General features: G+C 42.3%; 1 protein-coding gene across 1 annotated transcript in view; it reads right to left on the bottom strand.

Moving 5' to 3' along the window:
- Positions 1–1,648: 1,648 nt before the first annotated feature.
- The window catches only part of smim13 (small integral membrane protein 13), a 39,638-nt gene continuing 21,511 nt past the window's right edge, over positions 1,649–19,775 (bottom strand). Inside the window, exon 2 of the mRNA XM_080204682.1 lies at positions 1,649–3,637. Within this exon, the coding sequence (XP_080060808.1) occupies positions 3,450–3,637 (188 nt within the window). The 3' untranslated portion in view covers positions 1,649–3,449. The remainder of the gene's footprint in view (positions 3,638–19,775) is intronic.

The raw sequence follows: 19,775 nt of genomic DNA, 5'->3' as shown, positions 1-19,775 counted from the left end.
ATTCATTAACACAATTAAATCAGGTTCTTATCATGCAATTGGGCATCTTATTTAAATTTAACAGGAACCTCGTGGATTTCCCTGGGATGAGGAGATGGGAACGGCAAGCTCAACAAAGATGAATGCCTCTTAAAGGATTCCCTGCAGACTAGGAATGCTCCCCCTTCCCCTAGGGAAGCCTTCTGGCCTCTTCTCTGTCAATCATGGCCATGTTCATCACACTGCTTCTATCACAGACACCCCTCTTCTAGGACATATGTCTCATTTTCTCCCTGTTGTGGCCTTTCACCACTCACCCATAACTCCATTCCCTCGCTCTGTCTGCCACCCCTCCCCCCGCCAGTCGAGACATGCAAGATGATACTTATGTGATCCTGCCATTGAGCAAGACATGCACATCCCCAGTCTTACCAGGTTGTACTCACTTTCGAAACTGAAGTCAAAGGAAGGCCATATCACGGGTGTATATGATCGAGGATGGAAGTGTTTGGCAATGAATGTGGCAGGTGTTTAAAAAAAGCAAGCTGAAAAATGACAATAATTTGAAGATTGGTTTCAGTAATGGTGCACCTGAGCTAGGGCTGTAGACCAAAAATATTTAATAGTAAAGTAGGCAGCATTGGTGAATGACCTGGATATTGGGTCAAAAGTTTAGCTTGGGTTCAAAAGGATTGTTGAGCGTTTGAGTGCAGTCTCAGTGAACCACTGGATGGAGGTTGGAATTGCTGAATGGGAAAAACAATCTCTAATGAAAGCCAAACAAGAACCAAAGCAGAGATTTTCAGTGCAAAAGAAAGCAATTTGAGGTCCTTGCCATTCTGTAGAGCAGCAATACAGTTACTCCATTGCTCTGCTCAGCATGCTTTTCTGCTTCAACTACATGATAGGAAAATATTCCTCATTCCACAATTCCTTCTGCAGAAATAAATTTCTCTTGAGCTCCCTCCTTAAACTATTAGTGATGATTTTAATAGATGATGGTTGTTACTGTCTCCACAATGAGACAAGATTGCCTTTTCCTATTCATTCTATCAAGGCCTTTATAATTGTAATGCCATGGTTGAACTGCTGAAAACTTTGACTAATTGAGCACCTGATTTCAAACACCACCGTGTTGGATTAATGACTTTAGGAGAGTGTCCTCTTTTGACATGGAGAGTTGATCCAGTGTTAACAGATAATATCACCAAGAACCACCACCTAAATAAAAGGTGGAATAGGGTTGAGCCTTTAGACAAGCTGGTGATGATACGGAAAGTGGGGGGAAATCATTGCAGTGCTGGGACGTAGGAATGGAACCTTGTGATGGTAGTGTAAGAGAGACAGACCACAAATAAGAGCTGATGGCGTAGGATTCATAGGAAATAAAGTATTAGTTGTGTTAAAATGATGGCAAGTAGGACCCTAATGCAACACAGAAAACAATATACACAACATAACTCACATAGGCAAATGGAGTGATTGTTTGTGTCACTGGCCACAAACAGACTATAGTGAATGAAGAAGGAAAATATGCCATGGTCGCATATACACTGGATATCAAAGACAAGTGCATGAGGGTGTAATAGGATCAGTCAAGACCATGTATTCATCATGTGTGAGATATATGTGTGTGTCTAAAGATGTTAATAGCATTTGATCACGTGTACATCATTAAAACCCTTTATCATTAAAGCTTTACAATTACATTTCGGTTACATCATTTGAAATACAATGTTCTTCTGGTGACAGAATAAAATTAAAATGCCACATAAATCAACACTATTTTTTGGTGTAGTCCATTCAAGAAATAAAACAAATATTTCCCTGCCATAATGCTTCTGAGAGGTATTTTGTGGATGTACTGAAAGACTATACAGTATATAGAATAAAAACAAAAAAGCCACCCAATACAGTCTGGCCCCATAGGACATTTACAAACTGAAACTTTGAAACTCCCTGCTGCAAACACAATAAAAAAAAACAGCTCTTAGCAGGACCTGTTTGACTTTCTCATTTTAAAATCAACAATCTGTGTTCTCTATTCACACCACCCCCATCCCACCACTTGCCCCATCCCACATTGTATATTTGTTTTCTGATGAACTTTTAAAGTGTTATTTTCATGCACAGGTCATCAAGAGCAGTTTAGGCAACACCACAACCGTACACAATGGTTTATGATAATTAGAGCTAAGGGGAGAGAAAAAGGTGAATCTCTGCACTCATCACATAAGAATGTCAGTGCTGTGGAATGAAACATTTCCATTATAGGCAGCCAGCATTAATATCAAACATTTCTAAGTCAGTATTGCACAGCCTAATGCCAAGTGAAACTCCTGCCGCTCTGCTTTAGTAGTGTGAATCAACCTCAAAAGGGTTCAACTTCCATTAGAGTTCAAAATGTTTCTGTTTTCCACAACAGTTATTCCTGTTGTCAGCCCATGTTCCCAGGAAATAACAAACATTATTTCACTTAGGACCTTTGTTACTCACACACAGATGTGACTGTCACTCTACCATTCTGCCTGCAATTTGAACCTCGCACTCAAAAGTGAAAATGACAGTGACCTAACGCACTGCAATGCCCAAATAAAGTAATACCCAAATAAATCAGCCTCAATCTGCATTCATTGTTATGAAACTCCCCTGTCCAATTTGCAAGGAACAGCATTTTGTTCAGAAGCGGGTGGATGGGGAGCATGCAGGTTTTGCAAAAAATCAGTGAAGATGAAGATTGGAAAAATATCAGAATCTATAAAAAAATAGCCATAGTGCAACCAGGAGGGAAACTAATAATAAAGTATGTTAGCTACAAAGTAGCAGAAATTAGAATCCCATCATTAGACTCTAAACAATCTCTAATGAGATCTTCACTATTTTAATATGGTGACGTTTGTAATCTTTTATAGGGATCTACATGAAAATCAGATTGTTTCTACTGACAGGTTAAAACAGGAAAAATGCAATAGAAAATGGAATACCTATAATGTAAACATATTCAATGTGTTTCTTCATAATTATGTGAAAAGTTTTTAAAAATTAGCAAGATTCAAACAATAAAAAATATTAAAAAGTGCTACTTCGCAACATAAACTCAGTATTAGTTCAGTTATTCAGTAATTCAGAAACCAGAAATGCATTCAATAGAATTTAAATTATAGTTGGTAGCACAATTTGATCCAGAAGTCAGCTTCTAAGCAATCTAGGATCAAATGACTTACCAACTAATATGCAAATTGATTCTCTCTGCACTGCGAGAAAATGAGATAATGCAACTCTGGTAAATTAAATTAGCTCCATGCATTTCTGTGTGACCCAAAAGCTTTAAATTTCTTCAAATCTGAGGGAACATAGTTTTAGCAAGTCAACCTTACAATCAAATAAAGAACAGCAATCACACACTAAAATGGTGCTTAAAAGCTGATGAATGATGCAAAATAAATGAGAGCAAAGTCCGATTTAGTTCTCTATGTTGTTCTTTCAATTGGTGCCCTCCGTACTCGTGCAGATTTGGGTCTGTGACGTAGAGGTGGTGAGTCCCCTAAGCTTTCAGTCTCTGTTGGTTCAGTATCTCCCTGGAGTGAGCTGGTGTCACCTACAAGTTCACGAAGGAATTTAAACTTGGACAGGAACAGCTGCCATACCACGTACCATCCTGCAAAGCAACCAAAAACCACTCATTATTCAAGAGTGATCCAACTATTTGGAATCTTAAGATTTATAACACATGCTGCATTTTCAAAATAAGCATTTGTAACCCAATTACAGCACAACTGTGTGATAACTAGGGATGTTATTGAAGTCTTGAAGACTGGATAAGGTATGAGAACGTATAATTGTCTTTTGGATATAATTCAAGTTCACAGGGGGAAGCTATTTATCGCTTTGTGCCAGTTCTTGGAAAAAACAAACAAACAATCTAATTTAATCTTTGAATCCTTGTGAACCACTGATGTGGCACTTGCCTAGGAATCCTTAAGGCATCTTCAATCCCCACATTTGCTGTTAGAGGCACTTGACAGTGGCAAAAATTGTCATGTTCTCCAATTCTCCTGGCTGAGATTTTGAATTTACCGTGAGAACTATCTACACCCCTTTGTTCAAAATATTGGTTCAAAGAGAATGATCACACCTCTCTACCTATACTTAACACACGCTACACTTTGGGTAGCCTGTTAGAAATTTGAGACCATGGCCAAGACTTTACGGCCGCGCTCGGATAAGGCTCATAAAATCCTGCCCAAGGCCAACACAGAATTCCATTCTGGGAGCCACACTTGCTCCAATTCCAGGGTGGGTGTGGTGGTAAAATTCCAGCCCATGTCTCTAAACCAACCAATTAAAACACAAGTTTCATCACAGGAAGAATGAGAGCTATCACACTCCTCATGGTGGACCGTTTTGGTAGAAATCATGATCAGCAAAATGTGGATCTGCTGGCTCTTCAGCCAAAGGGCAATGTATCCTGACACATCAGCAAGATCTTAATTTTCAATTTATTCTTTGGATATGGCAAATCTGGCAAGTATTTAATGTCCTTCCCTAGTTAGCCCAAAGAGGTGATGCGTTGATCTTCCCAAACAACTAGCATCATTGAAACAACTGAGTGACTTGAAAGGCCAGTGGCAAAATCTTCCAATTTTTTTTCAGTGTCAGTTTCAGTGAGAAAACCGTCTCTCATGCTGCACAGCCAAGTTTTTTCTCAATCTAGCTGTCTGGTTTTCACCATCACTTTGGTGAGGTGGGGCTTGATTGCTAGCTCCACAGAAAACAGAAATTGAGGTAACACCAGCAAAAAGCTGATGGTACCCTCAACATCCAGGACCTCCCCATCCAGTCCCTGACAAACAATGGGGTGACATCCCTCCTCCCCAAGCATTGGGATGCCTCTGTCCCCACCAAAAATAAGGGGTCTTCCCAGAGGGCCTGCCCTGGCACTGCTAGGGCAGTGCCCAAGCCTGTCCCTCTCCCCAAAGGAGCTATAGTTACCTTTGCGCTTCAGCAGGTTCTCTCGACTGCTTCAAGTTTTACAAAACCTGTTGTGAACCTCACTGACATGGCATCACATCAGCGAAGTACGAGTATTCAATGAGAGTGAAACATATTGCGGGGAAGCCTAAACTTAAATTTATTGAAATGAGGTCCCGTACTTCCTGGGCAGGAACCTTGTTACATCACAAAGAACAAAGAACAAAAACAGCCCAGGAAACAGGTCCTTCGGCCCAAACGAGCCCGCGCCGCCATTTTAACACTACCAGTCCCCCCCTCCACCCATGAGCCTTATCTATTGTTTTATGGCCATCCACATTGAGGGAAACTAATTTAGGGACAATTTATTACTGCCAATCAGCCTAACAGCACATCTTTGGGGTGTGGGAGGAAACCGGAGCACCCGGAGAAAACCCACGCAAGCACCGGGAGAATGCGCAAACTCCCACAGACACTGGCCCAAATCCATGTGTCTGCACAGCAAACAGTGATAGTCACTGAGCTGTCGTGTTGCCCAGCATCTGGTCCAGTTTAAGCACACACTAACAACATGAAGCACTAGGCCACTCTTGAACATCCAAGAGCAGCCCTAGTACGACCCATCGCGTGTATGCCCCATGGGTGAGGGCTATAGAAAAAAATCAGGAAACAAGATCTCGTTGGCGCAAGATTTTATGCCCACGCAGTTGTTTAAGCTGACAGCTAACCTGGGCTAAAATTACCCTCCACTTCAGACAGCTATTAACAGTGAACCAATTTGATAAGCCAAACCAATCAAGCATGACATGTTCCCTTTCTCAAAAAGTATTGGTGAACCACATTTTTAGAACAATCTATTACATCTACTGATACTTGCTTTTTATTTCCAGGTTTCTTTTTAATCCGATTTCAAATTCAGAACTGGTATTATGGGATTTGAGGTCACCTTGTCTGGCTTACTAAATCATAATCTCGCATTACACTACCAGTTAAAATGGGCTGAGAAGTTAAAATGGGAGAGAGAGGTAGAGTTCACATGCCACTTCCAATTTCAACTGGGGGACATGAGAATTTTACAATATCGCTTACTGGCAATTATTGAGGATGAGTAGAAGCATGAGAAGCACATCAACACGACTGGCAAATGGCATCTGTGCTCTAACAAACCATTATGACCTCCCACTCTGGGCTTTTTGGACAGCTTACTTCTCAAGAGGGATGAAAAGTGAAAATTGGAAAGTTTAGTATTTGACAAAAGAAATAGGAACAGAAGTAGACCTTTTGGCACTTCAAGCCTGCCCCACCATTCAATAGGATCATGGCTGTTCCAACATTCTTTATTTCCATGTTCCTGTCCTTTTGCCATAACTCGATTCCTTTACCAATCAAAAATCTACCTATCTCAGCCTTAAATATGCTGAAGGACTCTGTTCCCACAGATCTCTTGTGGCAAAGGGTTTCAAAGATTCACAACCCTCAGAAGAAATTCCCCCTCATTTCAGTCTTAAATTAGTGCCCCTTTATTCTGAGACAATACCCTCTGGTCCCAGGCTCTCTTATGAGGGTAAATGCTGAGAGGATGTTTCCCCTATCAAGCCCCTTGAGAATCCTACTTGTTTCAATGAGATCGCCTCTCATTCTTCTAAATTCATAAGAACATAAGAAATAGGAGCAGGAGTAGGCCATCCAGCCCTTCGAGCCTGCCCCGCCATTCAATAAGATCATGGCTGATCTGTCGTGGCTCAGTTCCACTTTCCCGCCCTCTCCCCATAACCCTTAATCCCCTCTCCTATCAAAAACCCATCAACCCGCATCTTAAAAATATTTAGCGAGGCAGCCTCCACCACTTCAACGGGCAGAGAATTCCAGAGATCCACCACCCTTTGAGTGAAGAAGTTCCTCCTCAACTCCGTTCTAAACTGCCCCCCTTTTATCTTGAGGCTGTGCCCCCTAGTCCTACTGTCCTTTTTGAGCGGGAGTCTTTCCACCTCTATCCTATCCATCCCATTCATCATCTTATACGTCTCAATGAGATCTCCCCTCATTCTTCTAATGAGTAGAGTCCCAACCTGTTTAACCTTTGCTCATAGGGCAATCTCTCCATGTCGGTATCATCCTAGTGAACCTTCTCGAAATTGCCTCCAATGGAATAATGACCTTTCCGTAAATGGGGGATCAAAACTGCTCTCAGTACTCCAGATGCAGTCTCACCAGTACCTTATACAGTGGCAGCAACACTTCTCTACACTTGTATTTCAACCCCCTTGAAATAAGGGTCAACATGCCATCGGGTTTCCAGATTACCTGCTGCACCTGTACTTCGTGCACAAGTGTCCTCAAGTCTCTTTGTGTTGCAGCTTTCTGCAGTTACTCTTCATTTAATTAATACTCTGTTCTTTTGTTCTCCCTTCCAAAGCAACTTCACATGTTCCCACATTATATTCCATTTGCCAACTTTTTGCCCACTTAATCTATCGATATCTCTTTGCAAGTTGTTTGTATACTCTTGCAACTTGTCTTTCCACCTATTTTTGTCGTCTGCAAATTTGCCTACAGTACATTTTTCTCTCTTCCTCCAAGTCATCAATGTATACTGTAAACAGTTGTGGTCCCAGGGCTGATGCCATGGAACCCCACTGGTTATAGGTCAGCAATCTGTAAAACAACCCCTCATCCCCACTCGCTGTTTCCTGCCAATTAGGAGGAAACCAAAGGATATCTATCCTTGCCAATGTACTACCTGCAATATCATGGGCTCTTATTTTATGACTTAACCTTTGAGAGACACCTTGTCGAATGCCCTCTGGAAGTCCAAAACCAGCACATCTGCTAATTCCCCTATATACACTTTAGTTGAGATTTGAAAAACAATTTCCTTTTCATAAAAAGGTGTTAACTTTGTTTGATTGGATTATGATTTTCCAAATGTGCTGCTATTACTTCCTTAATAATTAATTCCAACACTAAATGTTGGGCTAATCAGCCTACCCGCTTTTTGCCTCCCTCCCTTTTTGAATAGTGATGTCACATTGGCAATTTTCCAATTCTCCATTCCTTCTTCAGACTCCAAGTTTTTTGGAAAATTATAATCAATGCATCCATAATCCCTGTAGCTGTTTGGACTGTTTACTCCTTTTATAATAAAAAAAAACGAGAGTTTCCTTTGGTTACCTTGAGTTACAAAGTGTGCATTCTGGGCATGATGACATGTATATGCACTGAACAATTAGATTTGGCATGAACTGTGGGAGTGACCTCATTCAAAGTGAGATGCAGCCAGAGTGAGCGCAGGGCCATTGGCAATTTGGAGCCGAGTGGAAATTTAGTGCTGAGTGGGAAAGAGGTACTTTTTGCTTTTTTCTCCTCACTTTTGAACTTAAGTCCTGTTTATGAACATTTAGAGAAGTTTAGTATGATCAGAAATAGTCAGCACGGCTTTGTCAAGGGCAGGTCGTGCCTTACGAGCCTAGTTGAGTTCTTTGAAAATGTGACTGAACACATTGACGAAGGAAGAGCGGTGGATTTTTTTTTACATGGACTTCAGAAATCTAGATGAGTTTGTGCGCTTTAATGTTGACAAGCTCAGTTGATAAAAGAATGATACCATAATGATGCAAGGCTGAAATGATACTGTGTGGCTGTAGTGAGTGACTGCTTAATGTGCCTTCTGATATCTGTCTTAATTTAAATGAGGCATGAATTCATTTTCTAAAATGAGTTAATACCCTTTTTAATGTAGAGGGTTTAGGAATGTCATACAAGCATGTTAAGAATATAATTTTACCAATATCCTTGAACAGCAAATTTTAGCATGTTCTGTATATCTGATAGATGAAGCAAAACCTCTGTAAACAGGTTATAGTATAGTATTTGAGAGTTGTATAGTAATATTTTCCCTCCAATCTGAAATACACACATACACACACACACACACACACACACATCCCAGTGCACCCCAACCATAAGGCACCCTTAAATTGCAAATATGCCAGGTGAATATTCTACAACTATGAGTCTAGAAAATGAAAAATGGGTAGATTGGATAATTGAACAAAGTGAGTATGTTTTTCAACCTTGAAACACACATTAAAATTAAATTTGATCTTATTTATGTACCTGCAGTTCTTAGCAGGTTTCATTGTGTAGTGACTGGGGAAAATGTTGATCAATACTTCCACTATAGCCATGGCTGAAATCAACAAAACTCACTCTGGCGTGACATAATGGTTGGCACTGCTGCGTCACAGCGTCAGGGACCTGGGTTCGATTCCTGGCTTGGATCACTCTGTCTGTGTGGAATTTACATATTCTCCCCGTGTCTGCATGGGTTTCCTCCCAGAGACCAAATATGTGCAGGTCAGATGGACTGGCCATGCTAAATTGCCCCTTTGTGTCAAGGGGTATTAGCTAGGGTAAATGCATGGGGGATAGGGCTTGGATGGGATTGTGATCGGTGCAGACTCAATGGGCCGAATGGCCTCCTTTTGTACTGAAGGATTTTATGATTTATGATTTATGATTCAGCAAGGCGTTTGATAAGGTCCCCCATGCAAGACTTCTTGAGAAGGTGAGAGGGCATGGGATCCAAGGGGCTTTGGCCTTGTGGATCCAGAACTGGCTTGCCTGCAGAAGGCAGAAAGTAGTGGTGGATGGGTCTTTTTCTGCGTGAAGGTCGGTCACCAACGGAGTGCCCCAGGGATCTGTTCTAGGACCCTTGCTGTTTGTCATTTTCATAAGTGACCTGAATGAGGAAGTGGAGGGATGGGTTAGTAAGTTTGTCGACAACACAAGGGTTGGCGGTGTTGTGGATAGTCTGGAGGGATGTCAGAAGTTGCAGCATGACATAGATAGGATGCAAGCCTGGGCGGAGAAGTGGCAGATGGACTTCACCGCGGATATAAGTGTAGTGGTCCATTTTGGCAGGTCCAATGGGATGAAGTAGTGCAATATCAAGGGTAGGACTCTTAGAAGTGTTGAGGAGCAGAAGGACCTTGGGGTCCGGGTCCATAGGACTCTTAAATCGGCCTCACAGGTGGAGAATGTGGTCAAGGCGGCGTGTGGTGTGCTAGGCTTCATTAATCGAGGGATTGAGTTTAGGATTCGGGAGGTAATGCTGCAACTTTATAAGACCCTTGTCAGACCTCACTTGGAGTACTGTGCACAGTTCTGGTCGCCTCACTACAGGAAGGATGTGGAAGCTATTGAGAGGGTGCAGAGGAGATTTACAAGGATGTTGCCTGGATTGGGAGGCATGCCTTACGAAGATAGGTTGAGGGAGCTAGGTCTCTTCTCCCTGGAGAGACGAAGGTTGAGAGGCGACCTGATAGAGGTTTATAAAATGTTGAGAGGAATAGATAGGGTGGATTCTCGGAGGCTATTTCCCAGGGCTGAAATGGTCGCTATGAGAGGACACAGATTTAAGGTGCTGGGGAGCAGGTACAGAGGAGATGTCAGGGGTAAGTTTTTCACTCAGAGGGTGGTGAGTGAGTGGAATCAGCTGCCATCGGGGGTGGTAGATGCAAACTCACTGGGGTCTTTTAAAAGACTTCTGGATGAGTACATAGGATTTAATGGGATTGAGAGTCATAGATAGTTCTATGGCCTGGTAGGTATGGATATGATCAGCGCAACTTGTGGGCCGAAGGGCCTGTTTGTGCTGTAGTGTTCTATGTTCTATGAGTGGTCTTGCCCAGCTGCAGTACTAGAGGACACAAGGGAAAGAGCTGATTGGTAAGTAGTGGGAAAGAATTTAATAATTTCATCACTTATAGTTTCAGAGATAATTTTTGTGGTTTATAATTTCTAAGGGTTATATTCATTAGCAACAAGAAGCAGGAAAGAAGGCTGCTAGAGAATTGGATATAATCTGATAAAGCATCTTCCAAAAGTTTAGTTTAACGGGGGAAGTCATGACAGGACAGCTCCAGCCGTGGTCTGCTCCTTGTGCTTCGTGTGGGAGGAACATTTCCAGTGCCTAGGGCCAACAGCTGTGCAGGAAGTGTCTGGAAGCCTGAGTTTCGGAGCTGCAGCAGCATCTCAGAACATGAGGTGGAGCGTATCATGGATAATGCGTACAGAAAGGTAATCGCACCACAGGGTCAGACTCCACAGGCAGGAAGGGAATGGGTAACCACCAGAAAGAAAAAGAGGGCTAGGCAGACAATACAGGAATCTTCTGTGGCTATTCCCCTGCAAAACTGCTACACCATTTTGGATACTGCTGAGAGGAATGGTCTCTCAAGGGAGAACAGCAGCAGCTCAATTTGTAACAATATGATTGGCTCTGCCACACAGGGGAGGAGCAATAGGAATAGAAATGCAATAATTATCGAGGATTCAATTGTATGGAGGATAGACAGGCATTTCTATGGCTGCAAACCCAACTCCAGGATGGAATGTTGTCTCCCTGGTGCGAGAGTCAAGTAGGGTCCCATTCGTAGACATGCAGGGTAAAATAGGTGTAGGGTGATGCGGCGGCACGGGCTCGTTGGGCCGAAGGGCCTGTTTCCCGTGCTGGGTTGTCCTTTGTTCTTTGATATGTCAGTGCAATTCCAGGACATTCTGAAGGGAAGGATGAACAGCCAGTGGTCATGGTACACATTGATACAAACGACATAGATGACAAAAAAGGATGAGTTCCTTACAGTGGAATATAGGGATGTAGGAAGCAAGCTGAAAAGTAGGACCTCAAAAGGTGTTGATCTCAGGATTACTATCAGTGTCACATGCCAGAGTAGAATATATTGGATGAATATGTAGCTGAAAAGATGGTGTGAGGGGGAGGGTTTCAGATTCCTGGGGGATTGGGACAGGTTCTAGGGGAGGTGGGAACTGCACAAACTGGACGGATTATACCTGGGCAGGACCAGGACTGATGTTGCTAGACTGGTTGGGGAGGATTTAAACTAATATGGCAGGGGGATGGGAAACTTAGTAAGGATTCAGAGCAGGGGAATCAAGAACAAAAGGAAACAACAGCAAGAAGAATAAGAAAAGTGATAGACAGAGAAATTGAAGGCCAGAGACAGATAAGGATATAGTTAAAAATAAAGTAGGAATGAAACCATAAACATTAAAATGGTTCACCTTAAGATTTTGTACCTGAACCCAAGGAGCATTTGAAACAAAATGGATGAATGAGATGCATAGATAGATTTAAAGGGACATTTTATAGTTGGCATTATAAGACATGGCTCCAAAGGACCAAGGATGGGAACTGAATACTGAGAAAGCTGGCGATGCACTGTTGATTGAAGAAGATATTGATACAATATGCAGGAAAGATGTTAGCACTGATGATGTGGAATCTGTATGGGTCGAGTTAAGAAACACAAAGGGACAAAAAACATTTACGGAGACAATATACAGATCATCAAACTGTAGTGGTAATATTAGGAATAGCATTAGCTCGTAAATCAGAGATGCATGTGTTAAAAGGAACACCTTGTGATTATGGGTGACATTAATGTGCATATAGATTGAGTGAGTCACAGGACAATAGAAGAATTATTTGTGGAGTGTATATAGGATAGTGTTTTTGGACCAATATGTTGAGGAGCCAACAAGGGAACAGGCCACCTTGGACTGGGTATTGTGTAATGAGAAAAGATTAGTTGGCATTCTAGTTGTGAGTCATCCTGAGTGGCCATAATATAATAGAATTCTTTGTCAAGGTGGAAATTGAGGTAGTTGACTCTAAGACCAGAATCATGAATCTCAATCAAGGTAACTATGATGGAATGAGGCATGACTTTGCTGTGATGGACTGGCAAACATTACTGAAAGGAAGGACAGTGCACAGGCAACGGTTGGCATTTAAAGAACCAATAGGTGAACTCCAAAAGTTGTTTTTTCCTGTTTGGTGCAAGAGTGGTAAGGGAACTGTAGTCAAGCCATGATTTGCAAGAGAAATTAGAGATAGTATTTGATTTTTAAAAAAGCTAACAAGTTGGCAAGAAAGAAGTAATAAACCTAAGGATTGCAAGCAGTTTGAAGTTCAGCAAAGGAGGACTAAAGGGATTGATTAAGAAGGGGAAAATAGAGTATGAAAGAAAGCTAGTGGGGAACACATAAAATGACTATGAAAGTTTATATAGGTATATAAAGAGAAAAAGATTGACAAAAACGAATGTAGGCCTCTTACAGTCAGAAATGGGAGAATTCATAACAGGGAACAAAGAAATGGCTGAGGAACTACATTTGCTTCTGTATTCATGTCTTCCTCTGTGAAGACATGAAAAATGTAGTGGAAGTTCTGAAAGAGAGAAGTTTTAGTGAGGAGTTGAACAAACTCAGTATTAGTACAGAAATGGTTTTGGGGAAATTGATGGGATTGAAGGTGGATAAATCTCCAGGCTCTGATAATCTTCATCACAGAGTACGCAAAGAAATGACCCTGGAAACAACAGATCCATTGGTGGTCATTTTAAAAATTCTTTGGACTCTGGACTGGTTCCTATGGATTGGAGGGTAACTATTGGAAGCCACTGAATCTTATAGTTATGCCCTCTAGTAACAGCTACATCCACTCGAGGAAGTAGTCCCTGCACATCCACTCTATTTATCCCCCTCACATCTTATAAACCTCTATTCAAAAAGGGAGGAAGAGAGAAAATGGAAAACTATAGACAAATGAGCCTAACTTCAGTACTGGAGAAGTTGCTAGAGAGTCCATTAATAAGGACTTCATAGCTTAGCATTTGAAAAGTAGTGGTATAATCAGCATAAATTTACAAAGGGGAAATCATACTTCACAAATCTACTGGAATTCTTTGAGGATATAACTAGTAGAGTTGACCAAGGAGAACTGGTGGATGTGGTTTATTTAGACTTTCAGAAGTTTTTCAGAAGGTCTCACAATGCAGATTATTAGATTCATAGAATCTCTATGGCACAGAAGGAGGTCATTCAGCCCATCGAGTCTGTACCGACCACAATCCCACACAGGCCCTATTCCCATAACCCCACACATTTACCTGTTAATCCCCCTGACACAAGGGCCAATTTTTAGCATGGCTAATCAACCTAACCCACACATCTTTGGACTATAGAACAGTACAGCACAGTATAGGCCCTTCAGCCCTCGATGTTGTGCCGAGCTATGTCCGAACCCAAGATCAAGCTATCCCACTCCCTCTCATTCGGGTGTGTTCCATGTGCCTATCCATTAACCGCTTGAAAGTTCCTGAAGTGTCTGACTCCACTATCACAGCAGGCAGTGCATTCCACATCCCAACCACTCTCTAAGTAAAGAATCTACCTCGGACATCCCTCCTTTCTCACCCACTGTGAATCTTATAGTTATGCCCTCTAGTAACAGCTACATCCACTCGAGGAAGTAGTCCCTGCACATCCACTCTATTTAGCCCCCTCACATCTTATAAACCTCTATTAAGTCGCCTCTCATCCTCTTCCGCTCCAAAGAGAAAAGCCCCAATTCCCTCAACCTTTCCTCATAAGACCTACCCTCCAAACCAGGCAGCATCCTGGTATATCTCCTTTGCACTCTCTCTAATGCTTCTACATCCTTCTTATAGTGAGGTGAAATGGAAATGAAATGGAAATGACTAGTCTTCGTAGAATATTACGCATCAGATGGCAAGACGAAGTACCAGACACTGACCTTTTCTCTAGAGCAAGTCTACCATCAGTCCACACACTGCTGATGACAGCACAGACCTGGCAGGCAGGTCATGTCATCCATATGTCAGATGAGCGCATACTCAAGCAGCTCCTTTTTGGGGAACTCTCTGCTGGAAGACGCTCGAATTGAGGGCAGAAGAAATGTTTCAAAGACACACTTAAAGACATTGGCACGACCACCTGGGAAACACTGGCACAAAACCGCCCTACCTGGTGCTGCCTCATCCATAAAGGCTGTCAAGCTTACAAAGCAAGGTGTATTGCTGAAGCACAACTTAAGCACGAGCTGCGCAAGTCCAGAGCCACCAGTGCAACAACTACAGTGTCTACATAAGTCTGTCCAATATGTGCCAGGACATTCCAAATTGGCCTGCTCAGTCATCTTTGGACACACTGCAACCAGCCTCAAAATGACTAATGGTGTTGAGGTCCCCATCGTTGACGATGGACGAACAACGTAGTGAGGTGACCAGAACTGCACATAATATTCCAAATGTGGTCTCACCAAGATCCTGTATAGTTGTAGCATAACCCCACGACTCTTAAACTCAAACCTCCTGTTAATAAACACTAACACACCATAAGCCTTCTTCACGGCTCAATCCACTTGAGTAGCAACCTGCAGAGATCTATGGATATGGACCCCAAGATCTCTCTGTTCCTCCACATTCCTCAGAATCCTGCCATTGACCCTGTAATCCACACTCAAATTGGTCCTACCAAAATGATTCACCTCGCACTTATCAGGGTTAAACGCCATCTGTCACCTTTCAGCCCAGCTCTGCATCCTAACAATGTCTCTTTGCAGCCTACAAGAGCCCTCCACTTCATCCACTACTCTACCAATCTTGGAGTCGTCAGCAAATTTACTAACCCACCCTTCAGCCCCCTCTTCCAATTCACAAATAGCAGAGGACCCAGCAATGATCCCTGTGGTACACCGCTGGTAACTGGCCTCCAGTCTGAAAATGTTCCCTCCATGTAAAATTAAAGTGCATGGGATTGCAGGTAATGTCTTGAGAAGCTAGGAAGATGGTTATCAGACAGGAAGCAAAGAGTTGGCATAAATGGGTCTTTTCCCAATTGGCAGGCAGTGACTAGTAGGGTGCCGCAGGAATCTGTGCTAGAACCCCAACTATTCACATTATATATTAATGATTTGGAAGGAGGAACTAAATGTATTATCTCCAAAGTTGCAGATGATGCAAAGTTGGGTGGGAGGGCAAGCTGTGAGAAGAAAACAAAGATATTTCAGCGTGATTTGGACAGGCTGAATAAGTGGGTTATGTGTGGCAGATGCAGTATAATATGGATAAATGTGAGTTATCCATTTCAGTAACAATAACAAGGCGGCAAAATCTTATTTGAATGGGTGAAATTGAGAGAGATATATACTCAGCAAGAGCTTGATGTCCTCATGAACCATTAAAAGAAGTCTCACAACACCAGGTTAAAGTCCAACAGGTTGAGTTGAAATCACGAGCTTTCAAAGCACTGCTCCTTCATCAGACCATTCACCTGATGAAGGAATTGTGCTCTGAAAGCTCATGATTCCAAATAAACCTGCTGGACTTTAACTTGGTGTTGTGAGACTTCTTATTGTGCCCACTCCAGTATCTCCACGTCACTATCAGTCATTGAAAGTATGCGTGCAGGAACAGCAGGTGATCATAGAATCTCTACAGTACAGAAAGAGGCTATTCAGCCCATCGAGTCTGCACCGACCATAATGCCACCCAGGCCCTACTCCCATATCCCTACATATTTTACCCATTAACCCCTCTAAGGAGCAATTTTATTAGCACAGCCAATCAACCTAACCCGCACATCTTTGGACTGTGGGAGGAAACTGGAGCACCCAGAGGAAACCCACGCAGACACGAAGAGAATGTGTAAACTCCATACAGACAGTGACCCAAGCTGGGAATCAAACCCAGGTCCCTGGAGCTGTGAAGCAGCAGTGCTAACCACTGTGATACCGTGTGGCCCCTATAAAGAAGGCAAATGGCATACTGGCTTTCATGGATAGGGGATTTGAATACAGCAATAGAGATATTTTACTTCAATTACATAGGGTGTTTGTGAGGCCACACCTGAAGTGTTATGGGAAGTTTTGGTGTCCTTATCTGAGGAAGGATATCCTTGCTACGGAGGGAGTGCAACAAAGGTTTACCAGGTTGATTCCTGGAATGACAGGTCTGTCATATGAGGAGAGACTAAGCGAGCTAGGATTTTGATGGTTTGATTTATTATTGTCACATGTATTAACATACAATGAAATTTATTGTTTCTTGTGCGCTATGCAAACAAAGCATACCATTCATGGAGAAGAAAACGAGAGAATGCAGAATGTAGTGTTACAATCATAGCTAGGGCATAGAGAAAGATCAACTTAATGCAAGGTTTTATTCATTGGAGTGTAGAAGAGTGAGAGGAGCTCTCATAGAAACATACAAAATTCTAACAGGATTAGACATGGTGTTCCCAATGGAGGAGCATGTGTGTGTTATATGTATGGGGAGTGGGGGGCAATGAGATGAGGTGAAATTTCTTCACCTGGAGGGCGGTGGTGATTCTGTGGAATTCACTACCACAGAAAGTAGTTGAGGCCAAAATACTGTGTTTTTTCAAGAAGAAATTCTAAAGAATATTTACACATTTTACTCAGCCTCTTATCATTTCACAACCCTTTCATCCCAGGAACCAAACCAGTGAACATTTGCTATATTACCTCCAATGCAAATACATCCTTCCTTAAATGTGAAGAACAAAACTTAAAGTCACAGAGGTTTACAGCATAGACAAGTTGGGCCGAAGGGCCCATTTCCATGCCGCCCTTATTTTTTTAAAGCCCCAAATCTAATTCCAATTGCCCACATTTGGTCCATATCCCTCTATACCCATCGTACCCATGCAACTATTTAAATGCTTTTTAAAAGATAAAATTGTACCCCCCTCTATTGCTACCTCTGGCAACTTGTTCCAAACACTCACCACTCTGAAAAAATTGCCCCCTGAACACTTTTGTATCTCTCCCCTCTCACCTTAAATCTATGCCCTCTAGTTTAGACTCCCCAACTTTGGAAAAAGATATTGACTATCTACCTTGTCTATGCCCCTCATTATTTTATAGACCTCTATAAGGTCACCCCTCAGCCTCTTACACTCCAGAGAAAAAAATCCTAATCTATTCAGCCTCTCCTTATAACTCAATCCATCAAGTCCCAGGAGCATCCTAGTAAATCTTTTCTGCACTCTTTCTAGTTTAATAATATCCTTTCTATAACAGGGTGACGAGAATTGCACACAGTATTCCAAGTGTGGCCTTATCAATGTCTTGTACAACTTCAACAAGACATTCCAACTCCTGTATTCAATGTTCTGACCGATGAAACCAAGCATGACGAATGTCATCTTCACCACTCTGTCCACCTGTGACTCCACTTTCAAGGAGATTTGAACATGCACCCCCAGATCTCTTTGTTCTGTAATTCTCCCCAACACCCCACCATTAACTGAGTGAGTCCTGCCCGGATTCCATTTACCAAAATGCATTACCTTGCATTTGTCTAAATTAAACCCCATCTGCCATTCGTCAGCCCACTGGCCCAAATGATCAAGATCCCGCTGCAATTGGAGATAACCTTCTTCACTGTCCACCTTGCCACCAATCTTGGTGTCATCTGCAAACTTATTAACCATGCCCCCTATATTCTCATCCAAATCATTTATATAAATGACAAATAACAGTGGGCCCAGCACTGATCCCTGAGGCACACCGCTGGTCAGTGGGCCTCCAGTTTGAAAAACAACTCTCTACAGCTACCCTCTGGCTTCTGTCAAGAAGCCAATTTTGTATCCATTTAAATATCTCACCCTGGATCCCATGAGATTTAACTTGATGCAACAACCTATCATGCGGTACCTCGTCAAAGGTCTTGCTAAAGTCCATGTAGACAACATCAACTTGCACTGCCCTCATCTACCTTTTTGGTTACCCCTTCAAAAAAAACTCAATCAAATTTGTGAGACATGATTTTCCACTCAACACCATGCTGACTGTCCCGTATCAGTCCTTGCATCTCTAAATGCTTGTAGATCCTGTCTCTCAAAATACCTTCTAACAATTTACCCACCACAGATGTAAGACTAACTGGCCTGTAGTTCCCAGGCTTTTCCCTGCAGCCCTTTTTAAACAAAAGCACAACATTTGCCACTCTCCAATCTTCAAGCGCTTCACCCATGACTATCGATGATTCAAATATCTCAGCGAGGAAACACGCAATTTTCTCCCTAGCCTCCTACAAAATCCTGGGATATACTTCATCAGGTCCTGCAGATTTATCTACCTTGATGCGCTTTAAGACTTCCAGCACCACCTCCTCTGTAATATGTACATTCCTCCAGACATCAATATTTAATTCCCCAAGTTCCCTAACATCCATGCTTTTCTCAACAGTAAATACTGCTGAGAAATACTCATTTAGGATCTCACCCATCTCTTGTGGATCCACGCATAGATGACCTTGTTGATCCTTAAGAGGCCCTACTCTCTCCCTTGTTATTCTTTTGCCCTTTATATATTTGTACAAGCTCTTTGGATTCTCCTTTGCCTTATGTACCAAAACAATTTTGTGTCCCCTTTTTGCCCTCCTGATCTCTCTCTTAACTTTACTCCTACATTCCCTATTTTCTTCAAGAGATTCACTTGATCCCAGCTGCCTGTGCACGTTACGTGCCTCCTTCTTCTTCTTGACCAGGGCCTCAATATCCCAAGTCATCCACGGTTCCCAACATCTGCCAGCCTTGCCCTTCACTTTAAGAGGAATGTGTTTACCCTGAACGCTGTTAACACACTTTTGAAAGCATGCCACTTACCAGACGTCCCTTTTCCTTCCCACAGACTCCCCCAATTAACTTTTGAAAGTTCCTGCCTGATACCAACAAAATCAGCCTTGCCCAATTTAGAATATTAACTTTTGGGACAAGACCTCTTTGCCTTCTTTACTGCGGTCCCGATGGTTGTTCCATGTATTTGCATGAAGAGCTGGTTGTCGAAGGTGAAGACATTACGGTCCAGTATGAAATTCTAAAAATGTCATTCTTACTTGCTTCATCCTGGACCACAATGTCTTCACCTTCAACAACCAGTTCTTTATGCACACATGAAACAGCCATGGGGA

The sequence above is a fragment of the Carcharhinus amblyrhynchos genome, chromosome 2 (assembly GCF_965287045.1).
Source record: "Carcharhinus amblyrhynchos chromosome 2, sCarAmb.v2.hapA, whole genome shotgun sequence".
Classification (NCBI taxonomy): Eukaryota; Metazoa; Chordata; class Chondrichthyes; order Carcharhiniformes; family Carcharhinidae; genus Carcharhinus; species Carcharhinus amblyrhynchos.
The sequence above is the reverse complement of the archived record's forward strand: the minus strand, read 5'-3'. Positions and strand labels throughout refer to the sequence as shown.